At 35.4% G+C, this 23,802-nt stretch overlaps 2 protein-coding genes across 6 annotated transcripts in view; both read left to right on the top strand.

Moving 5' to 3' along the window:
* LOC123564978 (DNA-directed RNA polymerase III subunit RPC5-like) overlaps positions 1 to 5,769 on the top strand; it is a 29,109-nt gene extending 23,340 nt beyond the window's left edge. For all 5 annotated transcript variants that reach the window (XM_045358939.2, XM_045358940.2, XM_045358941.2 and 2 more), the window contains 5 exons: positions 1,087 to 1,190; positions 1,715 to 2,157; positions 4,212 to 4,265; positions 4,819 to 4,944; positions 5,645 to 5,769. In XM_045358939.2, the coding sequence (XP_045214874.2) occupies positions 1,087 to 1,190; positions 1,715 to 2,157; positions 4,212 to 4,265; positions 4,819 to 4,944; positions 5,645 to 5,707 (790 nt within the window). In that variant the 3' untranslated portion in view covers positions 5,708 to 5,769. The remainder of the gene's footprint in view (positions 1 to 1,086; positions 1,191 to 1,714; positions 2,158 to 4,211; positions 4,266 to 4,818; positions 4,945 to 5,644) is intronic.
* Positions 5,770 to 11,729: 5,960 nt separating this feature from the next.
* Positions 11,730 to 17,272, top strand: LOC123562985 (uncharacterized). The gene is made up of 2 exons (XM_045355556.2): positions 11,730 to 13,195; positions 14,232 to 17,272. The coding sequence occupies exon 1, from the start codon at positions 11,765 to 11,767 to the stop codon at positions 13,154 to 13,156; it is 1,392 nt and encodes a 463-aa protein (XP_045211491.2). The 5' UTR covers positions 11,730 to 11,764; the 3' UTR covers positions 13,157 to 13,195; positions 14,232 to 17,272.
* Positions 17,273 to 23,802: the final 6,530 nt, after the last annotated feature.

Here is a 23,802-nt window from a genome sequence, read left to right as displayed (position 1 = left end):
ACCCCTATTGATTTTGGGGTCAGTCTATTAAAGGTCAAGGTCACAGTGGCCTGTTCATGTAAAATCATTTTTTGGAAATAACTTAAGAACCACTTAACCTGCAATGTTGAAACTTAATAGGATGATTGGACATGCAGAGTAGATGACCCCTATTTATTTTGAGGTCACTTGATCAAAGGTCAAGGTCACAGAAGCCTGAACAGTGACTTGAGAACCACTAGGCCAAGAGTGTTGAAATTAAGCGTGATGATTGGACATGCCAAGTAGATGATCCCTATTGCAGCCAACCATCAGTGTCTCTTTGACTTTCGCTCCTGACCCCTATTGACCTCTTGCCTATAGGACTTTGCATTGGGGGAGACATGCGCATTTTTACAAAAGTATTTTCTAGTTGGAATTATAAGTTTGGCTTTGAATATTTAGGCTTTCTTAAAATACATTGTTATACTTAAAAAAGATTTCAAATGTAATTACCTAGTCTAACGCTTACTGTTGGAAGACATTGTTGTAGAAGTAGCATAATAAATGAATTTATATGAGACATTGATTTTGACTGTGACTAATTCAGCTTTTTACATACAAAGATATGACAATACTGTACAAGCCCACCCTCTTAGCTATATAGGGAGAGGGCAAATCTACAGATCGCAGCGTCATGAGTTCCAATCACTGGATGAGGTGCATGTCCTCTGTGAAGATTTGATAAAAAGAGATTGTGTCATTCAACCTCCGCCTCTGATTCATTTGGTGAAGTTGGCAGTTATTTGCGGAGAACAGGTTTGTACTGGTACAGAATCCAGGAACACTGGTTGTGGTAAATACCCGCTGTTGAATAACTGAAACACTGTTCAAAAATGGAGTTTAACCCAAAACAAAACAAAATGACAATACAGTAAAACACAGATAGCTTGAAGTTGCAGTTGGAATAAGCAGAATGCTCATGTTGCACAGGGTTTCTAGGAATCCATCCATACAGAATATAAGAAGACGGCTGGGGATGACATGAATTGCTCTAATGAACTCTGGTACTCCAGTCATTCATGCTCGAGCAAGCTGTGTTTCTCTGTATGTACATTTATTTTACAGGTACCCAGAAATAGTTGAGAGACAGAACATGTTGTGGGATGCTAAATTTCAAACACTTAGTAAACAGCTGAATATTTCTGAAGCGCATGAAAAGAAAATCAGAGGTATATTGTTAGAAATTCATAAAAGTTAACTGAAAAGCAGTAGCATAACACTTCCAGTGAGGTTTGTTCTATTACTTTAAGAACAAAACCAGACTTACTGGATATTTTGACTACATCACATTATTCTTCAACAAAGTGATATATAAATGGGTGATCTCCTGTGACATGGGTAGGGATATGACACAAGGGACTGTTGTACACTGGAGGTAACTCCAGCGCTGTGTCCTGGTTGAATGATGGCAGTTGTTTGATGGCCATCTACCCTTTAACATGTCTGTTGCTACTCACAGTATTATACATAAATACTTGACAGATTGTTTAGTTAGGACTTTTGGTGTTAATCAGTGGCTTGGCTCAAACTTTTTTAAGCACAGTATTGGTCCTGTGTTTATCATAAAAAATGCAGCTGTGTTTTAGCTACCATGATTTTCTCTGGAATTGATCAGTATTGATAATATTTTTAAAGTTGTTTGAAAGTAAAATATCTTTGAGATTTATATTATTATATGTTTGGATTTTAACAGAAATTGCAGCAGCTGAAGCCCAAGCAGAGAGACCACGTCGGCGTAGAACATCGCGCACAAGAAAACGGACATTAAGTGGACGTTCAATCTCGGACCATAGTGATATGGAAACTGAGTCATTTGATATAGATCAGTTGTTGAAAGATAATAAAACCAAATCTGTCGGCCATAATCATAACAGTGTCTTAAATGGTGCTACTATGGAAATTTCACACGACCACAATGACAGTGATAAAGTCTCGGAAGAGTTTAGAACAGAACTTAGAGGGTTTATAAAGGAGAAGTTGTATAGTAGATATGTGTTGTCAATGAGTGAGTTGAAACGTTTATTAAACATGAAATTATCTCAGGCCCCTCCGGGATATATTCTCAGTGGGAGAGTGACAGATGAACTATGTGAGCAAACTGTGATAGAAATTGGAGGAATAGTACTTGCTACAAAGGTAAGCTGTGTGATGTAAAAGGATTTTGAAACTACTAAACTGCTGCAACATTTAATTATATCTCCACCAAACTTCTTTTTGGTGGGCTAGGGGGTGAGCTTTATAGGAATCACCTGGTCTTGTCTATGACCTGTCCCAAACTGGTATCCATGAATATGTTTAGGACCCATACATATATCATTTTGAAACTTAAACATGTTTTTAGGCTCAGTAGACTAATTCACATACCAGGTTCCATAACTCTGACTTAACATTATGATAAATTTATTTTCCTTTCTCACATGGAGTATATATATAGTCTCTTCAAAATTTTATGAAAAGCAGTTCAAATTAGCATTTTAAAATGAGATTTTTAGCTCGACTATTCATGAATAGTAGAGCTATTGGACTCGCCCATGCATCGGCGTCCGCGTCCCGATTTGGTTAATTTTTTGTATGTAAGCTGGTATCTCAGCAACCACTTATGGGAATGGATTGAAACTTCACACACTTATTCACTGTGATAAACTGACTTACATTGCTCAGGTTCCATAACTCTGTTTTGCTTTTTTACGAAATTATACCCCTTTTTTGACTTAGAAATTTTTGGTTAAGGTTTTGTATGTAAGCTGGTATCTCAGTAACCACTTGTAGGAATGGATTGAAACTTCACACACTTATTTACTGTGATAAACTGACTTACATTGCACAGGTTCCATAACTCTATTTTGCTTTTTTACAAAATTATGCCCCTTTTTCGACTTAGAATTTTTTGGTTAAGGTTTTGTATGTAAGCTGGTATCTCAGTGCTCACTAATGGGAATGGATTGAAACTTCACACACTTGTTCACTGTCATGATCTGACATGCACAAAGCAGGTCCCATAACTTTATTTTGCTTTTTTACAAAATTATGCCCCTTTTTCAACATAGAATTTTTGGTTAAGTTTTTGTATGTAAGCTGGTATCTCAGTATCCACCAATGGGAAAGGATTGAAACTTCACACACTAGTTCACTGTCATGATATGACATGCAGTGCAAAGGGTCAATAACTCAACTTCACATTTTACAAAATTATGCCCCTTTTTCAACTTAGGAGTTTTGGGTTAAATTCTTATATGTAAGCTGGTATCTCAGTACCCACTAATGGGAATGGATTGAAACTTCACACACTTGTCCACTGTCATGAGCTGATAAGCACTATGCAGGTTCCATAACCCTATTTTACTTTTTTACTAAATTATGCCCCTTTTTCGACTTATGTATTCATTCAAGCGACAAGGCTGTTGAATAGTCGAGCATTGCTGTCCTCCGACAGCTCTTGTTTTATCTATGGTTCTGAGAAAATATGCTCAAAATATTCTGATGATACAGAGAAAATAGCTCAGTTGCATAACTGGGTGTATTCAATAAAAGGTATACTAAACCCAAATTTTCATATTTGAAAATATGAACAGTTACCATATACAGTTTATGTAAACATAAGATCAACAAGTTAGTGTGTATTAACAATGCTCTGCATTAGATTTAAAAATAATGCATACTTAATACATGTATACCTAAACACATAATAAATGTGTACTGCCGATAAAGAAGATAGAAGAAATATTTTTAACAAACGACTTTTACTGCATAACATCTAAGTATTAATGTAGCTCTCCATACACAGTTATATATTAAGTAATTGTAAATACTTTTTACTTGGAATTTTTAAGCCAGCCTGGTTAGCACTATAGGGAGAGCGCAGATCTACGGATTGTGGGGTCGTGAGTTTGATCCCCGAGCGGGTTGTATGTTCTGTATGGCAATTTGATAAAAGACATTTTGTCTGAAATCATTTGTTCTCCATTTGATTTCATATGGGGAAGTGGAGAACAGGTTTGTACTGGTACAGAATCCACTGGTTAGGTTAACTGCCTGCTATTGCATAACTGAAATTATGTTAAAAAAACAGTGTTAAACCCAAAACAAACAAAAAATTGACTTTGAATTTCTGTTTTTGAAGTAAAGATCTTTAGATAATTATTTTAGTGAAAGGTTGACATTGCACATCTTTAAACCTTTTAATTTTTCAGTGGCAAGAGGAACCAATGTTTATGTTTTCCAAGACAGGAGATGAACTAGAACCTGTACGTATTCATGTTGCATAGTTTTATTCTTTGACATTTCTAGCTGCTGGTAAAATTTAAATGAAAATTGCTGTCAGAAGTTATATTTACTACTGGATAGTATACTGTTTAGATTGTCTGGCTTTTCACTGTGACCAACATTAGTTTAAGCATTTTGCCTAATGGAGAAAGTGATTGTGTTTTTTAATTGGGGAGGTGGATATACTTTCCTAAAGTCTCTAAATGGACTGAAATGAATTTATGCCTCAGTTCTATATTAGATACCTACCCTTTTTAGACTTAAAAGTACCAATTTACTAATATGTTGATTTTATTTAATTTGGTAGTTGTTGAACTATTATAAATTTCTATCTTCTACTGTGTTTCCTGGTCTAAAATTAATATTGTTTTAAATTTAAACAACTGTTCTTGGACTCAAGATTTGTTTTAGATACAGAGGACAGTCAGTTTGTTTACATGCACTATAATAATATCAATGTATGCCTAATGTATTTTGTATGTGTGCAGTATAATTGCAGGAACCTTCTAAACTTGAGAATAAATTTTGTTTAAGGTTCGTACAGCAATTTGTGACTTGGCAAAAACTTCAAACAGGATGGTGAAAAAAACTGTACTGAAGAATGCTGAAGCTATGAGTGGAAAAACATTCACAGAGAACACCGTGAAAAATGTCTTAAGAGTAAGTTTTTTCCATGGATAAAAGTCTGGAAAATATTTCTGATAATGTTACTTTAAGGGACATATCTCCAGACTTCTTTGTCAAATTTTTGAAAATTTAGAAAGTAGTTCCATGTGGTAGAGACAAATATCAAAATGTGAAAACAAAGTGATTTAAATGAGCTAGAAGCAATTATTATATGCATGCAACAAAACAAAGGCATCATTTTAAACTATTCTTGGCATATGTTTTAATTTTAGGATATTAAGTGATCCAGGCCTGGTTCAATAGTTTCATTCTTTAATTATTTTACACAATGATGTATTTTAGTAAAAGGATATTTCTTGTTACAATTTTCAAAGGATCTAGCCCAGTCAAACAGCAAGATTAAATTTGTAGTGAAATAAAAAAAAAATCCTGAAGCAACCAGCTTTTTTTTGGATAATTTCATTGTGTAACCTTTGCTTGACTTATCTGAATGTTTCCAGTTATTTAACCTTTACCTTGCTAGATTTCTATAATGGACTGGTCTATTATTCATTTTTGGCAATACCATTTATTATTTGAAGGGATGTTCATTGAAAATTTACTAACTGAATAGCGAACAGTTCAGACCATGATCAGACTGCAAGGATGCGCAGGCTGATCTTGGTCTGCACTGGTCGCAAAGGCAAAACCACTTGCCACTAGCAGGCTAAAGGTTAAATATTGAATTTTGCAGGATTACTGTGTGAACAAGAATGCCCAGTGGTATCTGAAGTGCAGTATCGACACATCATCTTGACATTTACTCTTGTTTTACCTGTATAAATGTGACCTGAATAAATGTGACTGTTTGCAAAGTAACATCTAGTTGAGTCATATCTATTTTTAGGGTTCAAAGCCTAGGAAGTTGTGCACATTTGAATTTGTGAAACCAGATTTATGTCCCATCATTTTGTCAAAAGTGTGTTATAAAGAGTGGAGTGGAGTGGGGGGCCCTCTGTGACTGAATTTAAATTGCATGAATGTCACTGCTGTAGGTTTGAAACCTCATTTGGGTCGAATCTTTAATGTGAGGAAGGTAACTAGCTGAATTATGGTAGGTCGATGATTCTCGCCAGGTGCTTGCTCTGCTTGAAATAATTATGCTCGAGGAGCATTATGCACATTATGCTCTTAATGAATATTTCATAAAAAAACCTGATTGGTTATACAAGTGAACTAAGTCACTGTTACATAATTTAGATGATTGCTAGTGGTAAACAGCTTGTATTTTTTTAGGGGTCAAAGGTCAGGTTAGGTTGACAGCTGCAGATAAATAGCTGCAGATGCATTGGAATTGAACTTTGTCTATATGTATTTTTAGCAAGACCTTGGTTGGGATTGTAAATAGGACAAGTGGGTCAAGGTCACTGTCACTTAAAGATAAAAAACATTGTCCACCCAATATTTTAAGTTGAAAAAAAGTGAATGGGAGAAAACTTTGGCCATTAGAAGCATGGGATTTATATCGATAAAAGGATTACACATGTAGTTGGGGTCACTTACTGAAAGTAGAAAAAAAATCTATTGAAATGAAGTAAGGCATGTGTATTGTTCATTGTTTTAAGTACATGTGAGGTCAAGGTCACAGTTATGCCCCCACGCATTTATGTGATGGGCATATAGCATTGCTGCTGTCCGTACATCCATCCATCCGTATGTCCAAAATCTTGTGTCCAACTCCTCCAGCACTAATAGCCTGATTTGCTTCAAACTTTCTCAGATCAACAAGCTTGATGTGTAGTTGACCATTAAGGAAGGGATTTTTTCTGTGACTATTTTTACTGCATATGACCCTTTGATAGTTTTTTGCTATATGGCATCTAGAGAAAAATCGCGTGTGTCCAACTCCTCTCACACCTTCAGCCTGATTTACTTCAAACTTTCAGATGAACAAGATGTGCAGATGGCCAGAAAGGAAGGATATTTTTCTGTGACTATTTTTAGTGCAGTTATGGCCCTTTGATAGTTTATAGAGAAAAATCCAACTCCTCCCACACCATTAGCCTGATCTGCTCTCAACTTTCACAGATGAACAAGCTTGATGTGCAGATGACCAGAAAGGAAGAATAATTTTACTACAGTTATGGCCCTTTGATAGTTTTGCTATATAGAGGATTGCACAGTATGTGGGGGCATCCGTGTCCTATGGACACAATTTCTAGTTTAATTGAGAAAATGGTAATCTTGAAACCAGGATAAAACAACTGGAACCAGACCAGAATGAAATGTCATTATACGTGTACTACGAAAACCATGGTACCTAACGGGTACCTATTCTAGCCCACTGCAGTCGCGCATCTTTCAACTAAAACGTACAGTTCTGCAAACGGGTCCCATTCAAATAATCTTCCATTGTGCACCAGTCACATTTTCTCAAAGTTTCTTATTGCATACAATTCGTCTGTAATGTTTTCGTCAATATTTTAGAAAAACTTGAATTACCCTCCTTCCAGAAGTACGCGTTTTACGTGAGAATAATATTGAAATGGTCTAGTTTATTTCTCGTTAGGTACCATGGTTCTCGGTAAACCTAGAGGTAGGGTATAATATGTACATAGGCATTTTCTTCTAGTCTGGCACCAGAAGATGAAACGAAATTAATGAAATAGGCTCTATGAAACTTATATCATTAAGATTGAACAAGGGACTAGTGAAGTCGATGTCAAAGCTGTTTAAACGAGGAAAACCTTTTTCCGGTCAATAACCCCATTAAAGACAATCAAATAGCCTATAATGAGGCCTAACGTTTGAGCTGCATTAGGTTACCGGGAATCGAGTTTATTGTTTCTATAATGTAGAAAAAAGGTTTTTGCTATTGAGTTTAGGAGCAGTTTTATTTCGTGTGCGGTCTGACAAACATCGTTTTCATGGAAAGTCAATCTGGGAATATTTAGTCAAAGGTCAAGGTCGCTCAGAAAACAAAACACCCATTCAATTTTCGAACGGCTATCTGTTTTTTTCCCCCCAGAAAAAGTAAAGGTAAAAGAAATCTCAATGAGAGTAGATTGCAGATGTCTCCTGCCAATGGTAATATGGAAAGACCATCTCCAGCAAGAAGTACAGTCAAAGAATAGTTTTGTTGTCGCTACTGATTACTATATAACTTCAGGCAAAGCCGACAGCTGTTTAATAAAATAATGAAATCTCGGTCAGTTCATTAGGTAGAATATTTCGCCTATTACCTTCATAATACTAGGATAATTTTCTTCAAATGAGACGAAATCGAAACTGTAATCATGTTGTTGTTTCGAATTTTTTTCCAAACTGATCCTGTTTAAAGAAAACCTTGCATTAAAATGCATTACGTCCGTCGTATGAAACTTACATTTAACATTATTTGCACTTAAATCAAATAACTTAGATACTATATTATTATGGATTGCCGTTCAATAGTCAAAAACTCAAACTTGTGCTGGAGGTCCTTTGTATCTCGGGCAAGTAGTTTTGGACGGCAAGCAATTTATTAAATGTTTTATTTCGTAGCATAGAAATAAATTTTCATTTTTTATTCTTCATGTTTTGACGTTAGTCCAGAAAAATTCAGTGTTGACTACAGACCGGTCAATAACACAAATTATGGACCAGCGATTAATATGAGCCGCGCCATGAGAAAACCAACATAGTGCATTTGCGACCAGCATGGATCCAGACCAGCCTGCGCATCCGCACAGTCTGGCCAGATTCACGCTGTTCGATAACAGTTTCTCTAATTGCAATAGGCTTTGAAAGAGAACAGCATGGATCCTGACCAGACTAAGCGGATGCACAGGCTGGTCTGGATCCTTGCTGGTCGCAAACGCACTATGTTGGTTTTCTCATGATGCGGCTCATATATGGAGCCGTGTAATAATTAGAATCGACACATGGGTTTCCCACTATGGTTTAAAAAAAACAACAAAACAACATGTGTTTGTCAATAATTATTACCATGATTACACGGCTCCGTATATAAATCGCCGGTTACTGGCCTGTTTAATTTTTCTGGACTAATGTCAAATTTTGAAGAAGAAAAAATGAAAATCTATTTCTAATGCTATATAATAATTTAAATAAAACACTTGGACCATAAAGCAAACCAGCGAATTTAATACGCGTAATTAAACTTTGGGTTAGTTGCCCGAAAGCGCCGACCTATTAATAAATCCGCACCGATGCGTAGTGGGGATGTATTTGCATATACCCGAGTAAAAGATATAAAGAGACATTTACGAATGACTGTGAACACCTAAGACGATCGATTTTTCAAGGGGACCGTCTCAACATGAAAATTTTAATTTATGTGTGGTAGGAAAACATTCCAATAATGATGGTAAGGTCTGGCTTATTATGTTACCGCACAGTATAAGATTTGGATTTGTCTATCCGTCTGTCTGTTCGCCAGAGAGGTGTTTTGTAATGCATATCGCAAAAAGTATTTGATCTAGCGTCATAACACGTTCCCGAAAGGTTCTTCAATATTATAAGTTGCGCATCTGCGACAAAGTTGAAAAGATGAGCTTATCTGTTCGCAATGTATCCGTATTCCATCGTCGACGTCGGCCGAAATGAAAATAAATCTTTACTGGGTTAGCTGGGATCAAACTGTAGGTCAGCAGGTAAAACATTGTGAAAACTGTAGAAAACGTAATATCTTGCGTCTCCATTCCTTTGTTGTTACTATACGCCCGAAGGAACGTATTTTGGTGTTCGTCTGACCGTCTGTCTGTCTATGTGTCCGTCTTAGGGGTCAAAGGTCATATAACTTTGTTTCGAGTGCGATGTGTAACTCTTAAACTGCTTGAAGGATTTAAAAAAAAAACTTGGCACAAATGTTCACCACATTGAGACGACGTACAGAGCACATAGCTCGCTTCAAAGTAAAGGTCACACTTAGAGGTTAAAGGTCACATGACTTTGTTTTGTGTTTATGTTGCTTTGCATTGCGGTGCTCTTGTTTTTATTTGGCAGATTCTTTTTTTTGTTCACTTACAATATTTTTTATTGAATTACTTCCCTTTTATATTACTAGAAATAGGTTATTTTGTAACTTTTTTTTATTAGCCGTAGGTAAAAACGGAGACCACTTTTATTTGATACAACATGGATGGTACCTGCAAAGTTAAGGTGTATTTTGACACATCTGTACCTGTTAATAATTTTAGTGGAATAAGAGTTTTTCGGGGAATTTCTTCCCTTTGTTGTCATTTTCCTTAGGACATCAACAGTAAAGTTTCTTTAAATTTTGCTCCCATCCTCTGATATTTGACTTTATCAAAACCTTTGGGGCCTCCATGGCCGAGTCGTTAAGGTTGCTGACTTCAAATCACTTTCCCCTCATCGATGTGGGTTCGAGCCTCACTCGGGGCGTTGAATTCTTCATGTGAGGAAGCCATCCAGCTGGCTTACGGAAGGTCGGTGGTTCTACCCAGGTGCTCGCTCGTGATGAAATAATGCACGGAGGGGCACCTGGGGTCTTCCTCCATCATTAAAGCTGGAAAGTCGCCATATGACCTATCATGTGTCGGTGCGACGTTAAATCCAAAAAAAAAAATATCAAAAACTTTTACCAAACAATCTAAGTTAAAAAGGGACATAACTCTGTCAAAATTCAAATCACAGTTATGAGGATTGTTTTTCCTGGTGTAGACTTCGATAGTAAATAACTATTTTAAGTTTAAAGTCAATAGCTTTGATAGTAAGAGAGACATTTGACTTTATCAAAAACTTTAACCAAAAATTCTAATTTAAAAGGGGGCATTATTCTGTCAAAATTCAAATCAGAGTTATAGGGATTGTTTCTCCCGGTGTAGACTTTGATAGTAAATAAGTATTTTAAGTTTCAGGTCAATAGCTTTGGTATTAACAGATATATTTGACTTTATCAAGAACTTTAACCAAAAATTCTAAGTTAAAAAGGGGCATAATTCTGTCAAAATTCAAATCAGATTATAGGGATTATTTCTCCTGGTGTAGACGTTTATAGTAAATAAGCATTTTAAGTTTCAAGTCAATAGCTTTGATAGTAACAGAGATATTTGACTTTATCAAAAATTTTAACCAAAAATTCTAAGTTAAAAAGGGGCATAATTCTATCAAAATTCAAATCAGAGTAACGCAGATTGTTTTTCCTGGTGTGGACTTCGATAGTAAATAATTATTTTAAGTTTGAAGTCAATAGCTTTGATAGTAACAGAGATATTTGACTTTATCAAAAACTTTAACCATAAATTCTAAGTTAAAAGGGGCATAATTCTATCAAAATTCAATCAGAGTTATGGGGATTATTTTTCCTGGTGTAGACTTCGATAGTAAATAACTATTATAAGTTTCAAGTCAATAGCTTTAATAGTAACAGAGATATTTGACTTTATCAAAAACTATAACCAAAAATGCTAAATTAGAAAGGGGCATAATTCTGTAAAAATTCAATCAGAGTTATGGAGATTGTTCTTCCTGGTGTAGACTTTGATAGTAAATAAGTATTTTAAGTTTCAAGTCAATAGCTTTGACAGTAACAGAGATATTTGACTTTATTAAAAATTTTAACCAACGGAGACGCCGACGCCGACGCCGGAGCGAATGCAATAGCTCTACTTTTTCTTCGAAAAGTCGAGCTAAAAACAGGCACATCCACATTTTATATCACCTACCGCATAGTGATGATATAATAACTCAAACCCTATTGCCGTTATAAAATCTTTTTCATATCGCACATAATATAATTAAACTATGTTGAGACGGTCCCCTTGAAAAATCTATCGCCTTAGGTGCCCACAGTCCATGTAGACTTAATCCGTAAATGTCTAATAGAAACATGCTATGTACTACGTGAAAAATGGATTACCAAAAGGACGCTTCCGTTTTTATTTCTAAATGCCTGGATAGTTTAGGGTATAGCTATAAAATGGTTAAATTTAGACAAAGAATAGAAGAAGACTGTGGCAGGCTAATGAATCAAAATGATACATTTCCTCACGTACGGTACACAACTGGTGGAAAAATAGAAGGAACAAAAACTTTCTATCAGTTTGATTTTGATTTCCTGTATGAACTGAAACAAATCGTTTGTGCCGAAAATCTTGAACAGTTTAAACAGTCAGGACCGTTAACATTGTTCCAGTTAGAAAGAGGAGATACATCACCAGGATATGCCCTTGTAAAGCTCCTTTCATTTTCTGACAACAAACATTCTGATCTAATTAGAAAGTCTTTATTTCGTTCTGAAAATGGATCGATGTACCTTTCAAGTGAACTTTTTATCAACGCATTGGAACATTCTCAAAAACGCCGACAACAAAGAGATAGATATAAAACCTACGAGAGAGATGGTCCGTCATTACCCGAGTCTGATGACTATATTAAGTGTGACAAAGTAACATGTATAAGATGTTTCAACCCAGATATCCAGCGATTTATATCGCGACACAGACGACATGGGTTCGCTTCGAGAGAAACACTGCAACAGCTGGCTCATGTAGCGTGCCACATAGTTCCGGTAGGATTCAGGGGATCTATTCACAGATACAAAGAATGGCGGATGTCGTTTTCAATTGCTGAACAGCTGCTAATGCGAAACCTGAATGAAACGCAGCTCAAAGTGTATATATTACTAAAGGTAACAGCAAAATCAATTCTGAAACCCCTCTGTGAAGAAATCACATCTTATATCATGAAGAATGTTTTATTGTGGAACTGCGAAATGAACGGATATGAAAAGTATACACAAAATACTCTTTTGTATAGACTTCTAGGCTGTATAAGATTTCTGAAGGAATGTGTATCAAGCAACTATTTACCAAGTTACATACACCCAGGAAAGAATTTGTTTGCTGACAGATTACAGCTCCATGAACGTCAAAGAGTTGTAGACATCCTAAGCGAATGTTTGAAAGAAGGTGGATGTTTTATCCTTCGATGCTACGACCTGAAGGTTCGTATGGCATCACTTCTCAGTTGCCCGGAAAGAGTGCAGTGGATAACCGTAAGAAGAGATGAGTTGGAGAAACTGGTGTTACTAGGTCAATGGATTAGACAAGCAGTTCTGGTACATGGAATGTCGAGGGAAGAAAAATATGCTTTCGCAAGACAGTTTGGTGCATACAGGGCTATTGAAAGTCGAATTGATACTTTAATATCCGTAGATGAAAGAGAGCTTATACAAATGGGAAAAACAGTTGAAGAAATTGACGAAATTCGGAACAGGAGACTACAGGAACTTCTGTCCTGAGATGGGAAGACAAATGCGTGATCAGCTGATCAGATTTAGGTATTTGCAAGTGGTGAAACTTGTTCATATGTAAGACTGTAAGTTGACGATTTACCCATTTATGGTTAGGTGACGGACGAAGACTCTATAGTTTGAAAAAGGGAATGGTATTTCGTAAACATGGTCAACTTTTTCTCTTGAAATAAAAGTTTCACTTATCATGTAAAAGTGGGTGGGGTCCACTTGGACTGTCATTCCATAATCCAGAGAACCCGGGTTCGATTCCCGGACTGCGAACTATACAGCACTGGGTATAAACACTGAAAGATCGAGAGGTCGTGTATCGTAGCAATGCATCAGGCAAGTTTACGAACCAGGCTGCTTATTGAAAAGGAGCTAGGCTATATCAGTACCAAAAATTTCTTCCACTCTCTGTTCTAGGAGCTTATATCGCTCTTTTCCTTTGGTCAAATCACGCTTTATCTGCACTGAGTGGCTGCGTTTGTATATAAAACATATTTGATGACCAGTACTATATATCTTTGGTATAATATGTAAGATAAATAGTAGAATTCGGATGTATCTTTTCCTCCAATAAATGTCTTGAAATAGGAAAGACGCTGCGCAGTGTAAATGTGATAAACGCCCTCTTGAAAAAGCTATGTGTAATGTTGCTATGTTTATGCTGTGTAATACTGTAACTATTGTAGGGGAAGTTATTTACAATTGCGAATTTTATGGACGACACATTGCTGGACTTCAAGACTGGATGCTCATTTCTTTTGTGAAAAAAAAAACAACATCCAGCTGATGCCTGTAACCGATATTTTGTATTTCCTGCTTATGTTCTGAATTGCTGAACAGATGCTATTAAAAAGAAAGGATCTAAATTAAAAGTGTTTAATTTTAAAGACGTCTAAAAATCGTATATTAATAAATGGCATCATACATGATAAAAAAAAATGAATCTAGATATGTTTTGTCTAACTTTGTTTAAAAGTCTTAACAAAGCGATCCTGCTTTCTTAATTCCCTTGAACCATTTCATTGCAATGTGTTATAATTAAACTATAACTAAGATATCGCATTTTATTTAGGTTCACATCTGTTTAACTAAGAAGAAAAAATACAAAAGTGGATTTGAAAAACACAGGGTCCAGCTACTGAAGTACAGAGAAATAAATTGGAAATGACAGGCATTTACATTTAGTAAATTTGGTGGTATAAATGTTTGTGAAGAAACGGCAAATTACTAAGGTAAATAGTAAGAAATTAAATCAAAATGCTTGAAACAAAATTTAACTGGTACTTTGTGAAGATCAGTGGTATTCAAATTGCAGTTTGATATAAGATCTGTTGGTAAGTGTTCGATGCACCGTTCCAGAATATCGGATGGCTAAACCTGGTTATTTTTCTTTTGTAAAATAAGAAAATGGAAACTCCACAAGTCGCTCAACACGACAAAATGAAACTGTTGCAGGCTCGGTTTCAATGAGCTTGTTCATGGACGGTAGTGGAATAGCATGCTACCCGTCCGCGCCCTGTAGTCACGGATTGAGTAGAACACATGTTACAAGAGGAGACATCCGCAGCTTTGTTCCTACGGCGGTGCACATGGAACCGTCAATGATAGATAAAGTGTAATTCCATGAAAAGCTGTGTATGGTCCCGAGTTAGAATAATTGTATTGCCCTAAACGAGAAAACAGAGGGCAGAACATAGCAATCTGGAATCTAGAAAAGGAATGTGGTTTTCCACTGTTTCTATTTTATCTTCTCAACCCTAGGGATGGAAACTTGTGCACTTTCATTTTGAAATAGGAATTATGTTGAATGTACTAAACACATTTTAGATTTATAGTATGATTTAAAATAAACAGCTCAAATAAAAAAAGATAATGATGATGATGAATAACGGTGATAAATGCTAATGAGACTGAAGATGATGATGAATAATGGTAATGAATGATAATAATGTTGCTGCTGCTGATGATGATGATGACTGTTAAGCATGAGTGCATGATGTAATGAAAAATGTTGATGGATGATGATGAACAGCGATGAATGATATTAATGGTGTTTTGTCGCTGATGATCTATTGATCACCGTACTAATACAGTTGTTTCGGAAAAGCGTTAGACCATTAAATATATTAATTTGTTTTTGTTGGATTTAACGTCGCACCGACACAATTATAGGTCATATGGTGACTATTCAGCTTTGATGGTGGATGAAGACCCCAGGTGCCCCTCCGTGCATTATTTCAACACGAGCGGGCACCTGGGTAGAACCACCGACCTTCGTAAGCCAGCTGGATGGCTTCCTCACAAGAAGAATTCAGTGCCCCGAGTGAGGATCGAACCCACATCTGTGAGGGGCAAGTGATTCGAAGTCAGCGACCTTAACTACTTGGCTATGGAGGCCCCGATTAAATATGTTAAAGAAATATAAACATAATATTTTGCTTCGTCGGCCATGCTCAATGATATACTGTTTATTGATAGGTCATATGTTAAAAAATTTCAATACACATAATTAAACTACGAAATAAATCTTTAGAGTCTATTGATAAATCTCTGGTTTTTGTTTGTTTTTGGTTTAACGCCGTTTTTCAACAGTATTTCAGTTATATAACGGCCGGAAGTTAACCCAACCAGTGTCCCTGGATTCTGTGCCAGTACAAACCTGTTGCCCGCAAGTAACTGCCAACTTCCCCACATGAATCAGAGATGGAGGACGAATGATTTCAGACACAATGTCTTTTATTAAATCGTCACAGAGAACATACGCCTCGCCCGATGATCGAACTCACGACCCCGCGATTCGTAGATCTGCGCTCTTCCTATTGAACTAAGCGGGCGGGCTTAAATCTCTGGTGTCATCCTAAACATAGAATCCGATATGGCCGCCTCGCAAATTGACACCCAGCATTACAAAAGTGGGTCAGGAAAGTTAAAGCAGACATTGTTCTTGCAAAATCAATAAACGAAGTGGATTTAAAGAAAATACAGCACGATTATTTTTGCAGCTTTTGGTATTCCAGAGTCAAAATTATAAAAAGAAACACTAAATAGCGGTATGTTATTATACCCACAATTAGGCCAATAAATTAAACTGCGCATATACATGACTTATTCAACAATGAGATATACAATGGATTCCAGAAAGGATGCTTCCGTTTTCATTTCTAAATGCCTGGATAGTTTAGGGTATAGTTATAAAATGGTTAGATTTAGACAAAGAATAGAAGAAGATTGTGACAGGATGATGAATCAAAATAATTCATTTCGTCACGTACGATGCACAACTGGTGGAAAAATAGAAGGAAAAAAAACTTTCTATCAGTTTGATTTTGATTTCTTGTATGAACTGAAACAAATCGTTTGTGCCGAAAATCTTGAACAGTTTAAACAGTCAGGACCGTTAACATTGTTCCAGTTAGAAAGAGGAGATACATCACCAGGATATGCCCTTGTAAAGCTCCTTTCATTTTCTGAGAATAAAAATTCTGATCTAATTAGAAAGTCTTTATTTCGTTCTGAAAATGGATCGATGTACCTTTCAAGTGAACTTTTTATCAACGCATTGGAACATTCTCAAAAACGCCGACAACAAAGAGATAGATATAAAACCTACGAGAGAGATGTCCCGTCATTACCCGAATCTGATGACTATTTTAAGATCTTAACGAAACGCCGTTGAAAGTGTATATATTACTGAAGGTAACAGCGAAATCAATTCTGAAACCCCTCTGTGAAGAAATCGCATCGTATATTATGAAGAATGTTTTATTGTGGAACTGCGAAATGAATGGATATGGAAAGTATACACAAAACACTCTTTTGTACAGACTTATAGGCTGTATAAGATTTCTGAAGGAATGTGTATCAAACAATTATTTACCAAGTTACATACACCCAGGAAAGAACTTGTTTGCTGACAGATTACAGCTCCATGAACGTCAAAGAGCTGTTGACATCCTAAGAGAATTTATAAAAGAAGGTGGATGCTTTCTCCTTCGATGCTGCAACCTCAAGTGTCGTATGACATTACTGCTCAGTTGCCCGGAAAGAGTGCAGTGGATAACTGAAAGAAGAGATGAGTTGGAGAAACTGGTGTTACTGGGCCAATGGCTTAGACAAGCAGTTCTGGTACCTGGGATGTCTAGAGAAGAAAAATATGCTTACGCGAAACAGTTTGGCGCATATAGGGCTGTTGAAAGTCGAATTGACACTTTAATATCCGTAGATAAAAGAGAGCTTATACAAATGGGGAAAACAGTTGAAGAAATTGATGAAATTCGCAGCAGGAGACTACAGGAACTTCTGTCCTGAGACGGGATGACAAATGTGCGATCAGCTAAGGTTTGGAATAAAAGTTCGTTGAAGCCAATCTGATTTAGGTATTTGCAAATGGTGAAACTTGTATTTATGCAGGACTACAAATTGACAATTTATCCATCTATGGTTAGGTGACGGACGAAGACTCTTTAGTTTGAAAAAGGGAACATGGTCAACTTTTTCTCTTGAAATAAAAGTTTTACTTATTAAAAGTGAGCGGGGTCTACTTGGACTGTCGATCCATAATCCAGAGAACCCGGGTTCGATTCCCGGACTGCGAACTATACAGCACTGGTTATAAACACTGAGAGATCGGAAGGTCGTATATCGTAGCAATTCATCAGACACGTTTACGAATCAGGCTTCCTATTGAAAAGGAGCTAGGCTATGTCAGTCGGTCCAGACTGACAAAATAAAAATAAAAATAAAAAATTCCACCACTCCCTCTTCTAGAAGCTTTTATCGCTCTCTTTCTCTGACTCGGCGATATATGACCATTTTGTGTCGATTCACCGTAAAAACCCAACTCACTCACTCACTCTTTTTCTGGTCATATCACTTTTTATCTGCACTGTGTGTCTGTGTTTGTATATAATGCATATTTGATAATTAGTACTATCTATATTTGGTATAATATACAATATAGATAGTAGAATTCGGATCTATCTTCAATAAATGTCTTGAAACAGGGAGGACGTTGCGCAGTGTAAATGTGATAAACACCCTCCTGTCAAAGCTATATATGTGTAATATTACTGTAATACTATTCAAGAAGTTATTTTCAAGTGCGAATTATATGGACGATACATTGTTGGACTTCAAGTCTGGATGCTCATTTCTTTTGTGAAAAAAATCTTCCAGCTTATGCATGTAATCAACATTTTGTACTGATCTGCTTTTGTTATGAATTGCTGAACAGATGCCAGTAAAAGAAAGGATCCTATAAAGTAAAAATGTAGGTTTAAAGACGTCTTAAAGAAATATATTAATAAATGGCATCATGCATGATGAAAAATGAATCCAGACATGTTTTGTGCTAAGCATTTAATTTAGTTAAAAGTCAAATAAAGCGATTTCCTTGAACCTTTTCGTTGTAATGTGTTATACTAGTAATTAAATAACAACTGTATGATATCACATTTTATTTAGGTTCATATTCATTCTGTTTAACTAGGAAGAATAAATACAAAACTAGATTTGAAAACAGAGGGTCCAGCTACTAAAATATGGAGAAATAAATTAGAAATGGCAGGCATTTACATTTAGTAAATTGTGTGGTATACATGTTTGTTGAGAAACGGCAAAATACTGAGGTAAATAGTACGGAATTAAATCTAAATGCTTAAAATAAAACTTAACTGGTTGGTACAAAAAGATGCTTAGTGAAGATCAGCTAGCTACTCATGTGTTCATACCCACATTTTAGCTGTCAATTTGAAAGAAGTTCATTACGGTTGACCTCTTTTGGTGGTTTATATGTCATTTAAGAACATAAGGCTAGTAATTCATTTTTAAAATGGGCCTGGCTATGTGTTACAGCTCTCAGAAACCTTATTGTTAATTGTTTATGGAACATACAGCAAATTTATTTACTACTGTACAGCCTTACAAGATATCCACAGATGTGTTCATACGGCGGTGCACATGGAACCGTCAGTGACGCATAGATTGCAATTCCATGAAAAGCTTTGTATGGTCTTGAGCTAGCCTAAACGAGAAAACAAATGGCAGAACTAAGAAAACTGGAATTTAGAGAAGGAATTTGGTTTTTACGGAAGCCCTGGAGGGACATTTATTACTTATTACCGATAATTTACAACTTATGACTTATTAATTAATATTTATAACATATAATTTATAAGTTATGGATATTGCTCGTTATGGCGGGAGATCTTTATGTTTGACTGAGTACACTGAGAGCTTAGACTATCGGCGTGTACATCGTTTCTATTCATCGAAAGGCGGCGTTTTCTGAGGTTTTACATTCACGGGATCAAAAAAGGTATAAATACACATGTGCAACCGAAAATACTGAATATTTTTATTAATGTTTATAGAAAGTAGTATTTGGTGCTATATGTAACCCACACCCAAAGTGATCTGAGACCAAGTTTGACCCAACCCAGTGGTCTCCCGGTGACCCCTATGCAATCCTTCTACTTTACAAACCTCTCATGAAACTACGAGTAAAATGACTTAAAGAAGTGTATTGTATATTCGAAACGCATATAAAATTTTCTGTATGTCGCAGTGTTTAAATAAGACTAAAAGCCAGTTTTAAAATGGCAGACAATGCAACTTCGTAACTAGTAAGATTAGACTGCGTTCGGTTTATCCGGGTTATTGACATGCGGGATGATACTATAGTTCTACTAAAGTTTGTTCTTGAACTGTTCATAAATTGTTTGTGTTGTGGTTGTTTCACTCATTTTTTCCAACGTAACTATCAAGGGCTTATGATACTGCCTTGATTTGAAGACCCAATAATATTTATATTATATGTGTTTTTATTTTTTGGACAGTTTCCTTCAATTTGATTGGCGAACAGAATTTTTTACAACTGTGAAAAACAAATTTATTCGGATAACTTTTGTGCTGCTCCGGATGTTAGACTACTTTTTTCACTTTTTATTTATATTAAAAAAATGATTGAGTTGAAAACAATGACTACAAAAAGAAACAAAAAACAATAAATGTCATATTTTTGTTTTGTTTTACACACTTGGAAAACCCGAAACCTCGTACATATATCTACGATAATGGCCTTATCGGATATATGTACTTCTGTTTTGGATTTTACAAGTGTGTAAAACCAAAAAGTATGACATTCATTCCTTTAGTAAATATCATTGTGCCATCAGATCTCGGTAGCACTATATCTGGTACAAAGGTAAGGGATTGCCTGTGGTGACTAATGAGGATAGGGGCGACCTTTTTCCTAATGTCATTATAATTTTGCCCACTTTTCCCATGAGACTATACCATGTAATTCCTGTGAAAATTGATATTCAGGCTTAAGACTGTAAAAACAGTACCATTAAACAAAGAGCAATACGAAGTATACAATCGTGTTGATGATAGACCCCATATACTCCTACATGTATTTGCCTTCAAAGTGGTACTCATTGCAATACGAAGTATACAATCGTGTTGATGATAGACCCCATATACTCCTACATGTATTTGCCTTCAAAGTGGTACTCATTGCATACAGTATGTCTATTGCCAGATGCTTTACTGTGAGGAAAGCAATTCACATAATAATATTCAGGCAATATTACAAGTTTTCGACACCCGTGAAAATCAGAAAGGCCTAGTGCAGGTGGTCTATTAAGGTTGTTTCCAGCAAGGTTAGATGAAAATAAATTTATTGTATTACGAGGGGCATGCAAAACGTTTGGCACTTGATTTGTTTTCAAAAAATATTACGAGCTTTGTGAGTGGATGTATTAGAGGAGGCATTCAGGGACATGTTCTGAAACTGGTCCAGATTATTGATGAAATGAAACCACAGTGGCTGCTTGTATAGTCATACCAACTGAACAAAAACCTAGAAAAAATATGAATTGAAATATATAAGAACTTACCGTAATTACCATAAGTTTTTTGACACCTTTACATTCAGAATTCCCTAAATTTTGGTACACACAGTATTTGCTTTAAGTTTTTGTGACCATCGAATAATGTTTTAAAAACAAATAATATTTCATTTTCGAATGAATCGTAATTGATCTATTTGGATAACTATTTATATTATAAAGCAAAATAGAAACAGAAGGTTTTAAATTGCGTGATTTTGCTGATTTCTACATTATTACTATGACCCTAAAATATATTGGGACAAGAAAAACAGTTAGCTTTTTTTTACTGTCCCAAAACTTATGGTAATTACAGTAAAGCTTTCAATAAAGAAGTTCCCGACTAGGCTTTGGTCAATCCGCTTCAAGACCAAGGGAAGGCCAACAATTAAATGGACCAGACAGACAAAGTTCCCTCAGTTTGTTTACTTTTGATCATATATCAGTTGAAAACATACAGTGTAAATAATGATTAGATACATTACTCAAGACAAGACGCAAGACAAGACACAAAGCTGGAAAGACACATGACAAAAAAAAAGACACAGTACAAGACAGAAGCCAAGCATAAGAACCAAACACAAGATGCAAAACAAGGCACCAGACAAGACAAGATTAGACACAAAACAAGACATTAGGCAAGAAAAGACAAAAAATGAGACACAAGACAAGACAGAAGACGAGACATGTATTGTAAGTTCTTTCTTTCTTTCTTTATTTATTTGCATTTAAGGCCACCGGCCCATACACAATAGTATAATACAAGCATAAATAATAAAATATGTGTATGTTGTCATGACAAAATGTTCAGGTAAAGCTATATGGTAATACAAAACTAAATAATTAAACAAAACGTAAGTGATGACAAGATGTTACATCTAAACAAAATTACATGACATTATAAATATACACTGTGCTAGGTCACATTGCATACCTAATAATTTAAAGTTACGATATTATTTCAGAGCGTAATTTCATGGCATAATATATAAACTGTGAAAGGTTACGCAGTAACAAGCAATTCTTACTAGACATTAAAACATTAAATTTGTGTATAGTTGGATGGCGCCAAAACTTATCAGGTATATATCTTATGCGAATTATCTCATAAAGTGGACATTCCAGCAGGAAATGAAACTCGTTCTCAATAACATGATCACAATGAATGCAAAAACGGGTTTCTTTTGATAAGCCCATATATCTACCTTTTTCAATCATTAATTGATGAGATGATGTTCTAAAAGACACAATACTACGTCGGAATTTAACAATATCTATGTGTTCAAGGTAATCTTCAAAAACAAATCTTTGCTTAAACCCTTTATATAATACCAGTTTCTTATTGTTAACCATTTCAACGTTCCAAATTTGTAAATATTGATCTTTTAATCTAGTTGTATATTGTTTTAAGAATACATTTGGATTATCTATTGCTTGTTTCTCCCATATATATCCAAAGCCATTACTATACAAATTATTTCTCAATGTAGTAACCCAGTTTTTATAACCAAGATGGTCCCAGTGTTTAAGCATATTGTAACATTTCTTAACATATCTATCTTCAGGCATATTAACAATACGAATCCAAAATTTTATACATCTCTTTGAAGCCCATATATACATAGGAAATCTGGCACAATCACCTAAAACAGCAGCATTGCAAGCATACAATGGTGCATTCATATACCTTTTACAAGCATATACATGAACACGTTCTATACAATCCCTGACTTCTAAGCCCCAAAGTTCTGAACCGTATAGTAAAACCGGCGATATCTTAGCATCAAAAATCTTAAAGAAAGTTTTATAAGACATTGGTAACAAATTATACATACTCTTTAAAAGGGATACGAGCACTTTTTTTGCTTTAAGTGCCATATGTTCAGACATTTTATACAATGACAATCTGCAGGTAAAATTTAAACCAACATAACAAAAAGCATTTACAGTTTCTATGGTCTGGCCATCATACATCCAGTTTTCATTTTTTGATAAAGTACCACCATTTTTGAATACAACAATTTTAGTTTTGTCAACATTAACCTTTAATTTCCACTCTAAACAGTACTGATGTAAGACATTAAGTTGCCTCTGTAATCCATTAACAGTATCAGATACTAGGGCCACATCATCAGCAAACAGCAACAAGAAAATTTCAACATCATTTGGTAAAAGTTGTATGCCATGAATTCCACTACTTCTGATTACATTATCTAACTCATTTATAAATAGACAAAATAAAATTGGACTAAGTTTACAACCTTGTCTTAAACCAAGGGGGCAATCGAATGTTGCAGTTGATGATGCATTACTTCTTACACATGCTTTTACAGAATGATAAATACTTACAATTGATTTCAACAGATTACCCTTTATACCATTTTGAATCAATGCTGTATATAATTTTGATCTATGAACAGAGTCAAATGCCTTTTTAAAGTCAACAAAGGCCACATACAACTTTTTACGCCTCATACTTAGGTATTTACTAATTATAGAATATAAAACAAAACCATTATCAATAGTAGAGTATCCAGAGCGAAAACCAGCCTGTGCTTCGGTGATTATTTTAAATGCATTACAGTAAAAAGTTACTCGTGTAGTCAATATACTTATATACACTTTACTAAAAATATCAACAAGAGCAATTCCTCTATAATTATCAGGATTATCAATGTTACTTTTTTTATGCAAAGGAATTATTATAGACTTAGTCCAAGTTGATGGGAAGTGACCAGATCTATATATTTT

Source organism: Mercenaria mercenaria, chromosome 2 (genome assembly GCF_021730395.1).
Source record: "Mercenaria mercenaria strain notata chromosome 2, MADL_Memer_1, whole genome shotgun sequence".
NCBI classification, from domain to species: domain Eukaryota; kingdom Metazoa; phylum Mollusca; class Bivalvia; order Venerida; family Veneridae; genus Mercenaria; species Mercenaria mercenaria.
This window is presented reverse-complemented; position numbering and strand designations above follow the sequence as displayed.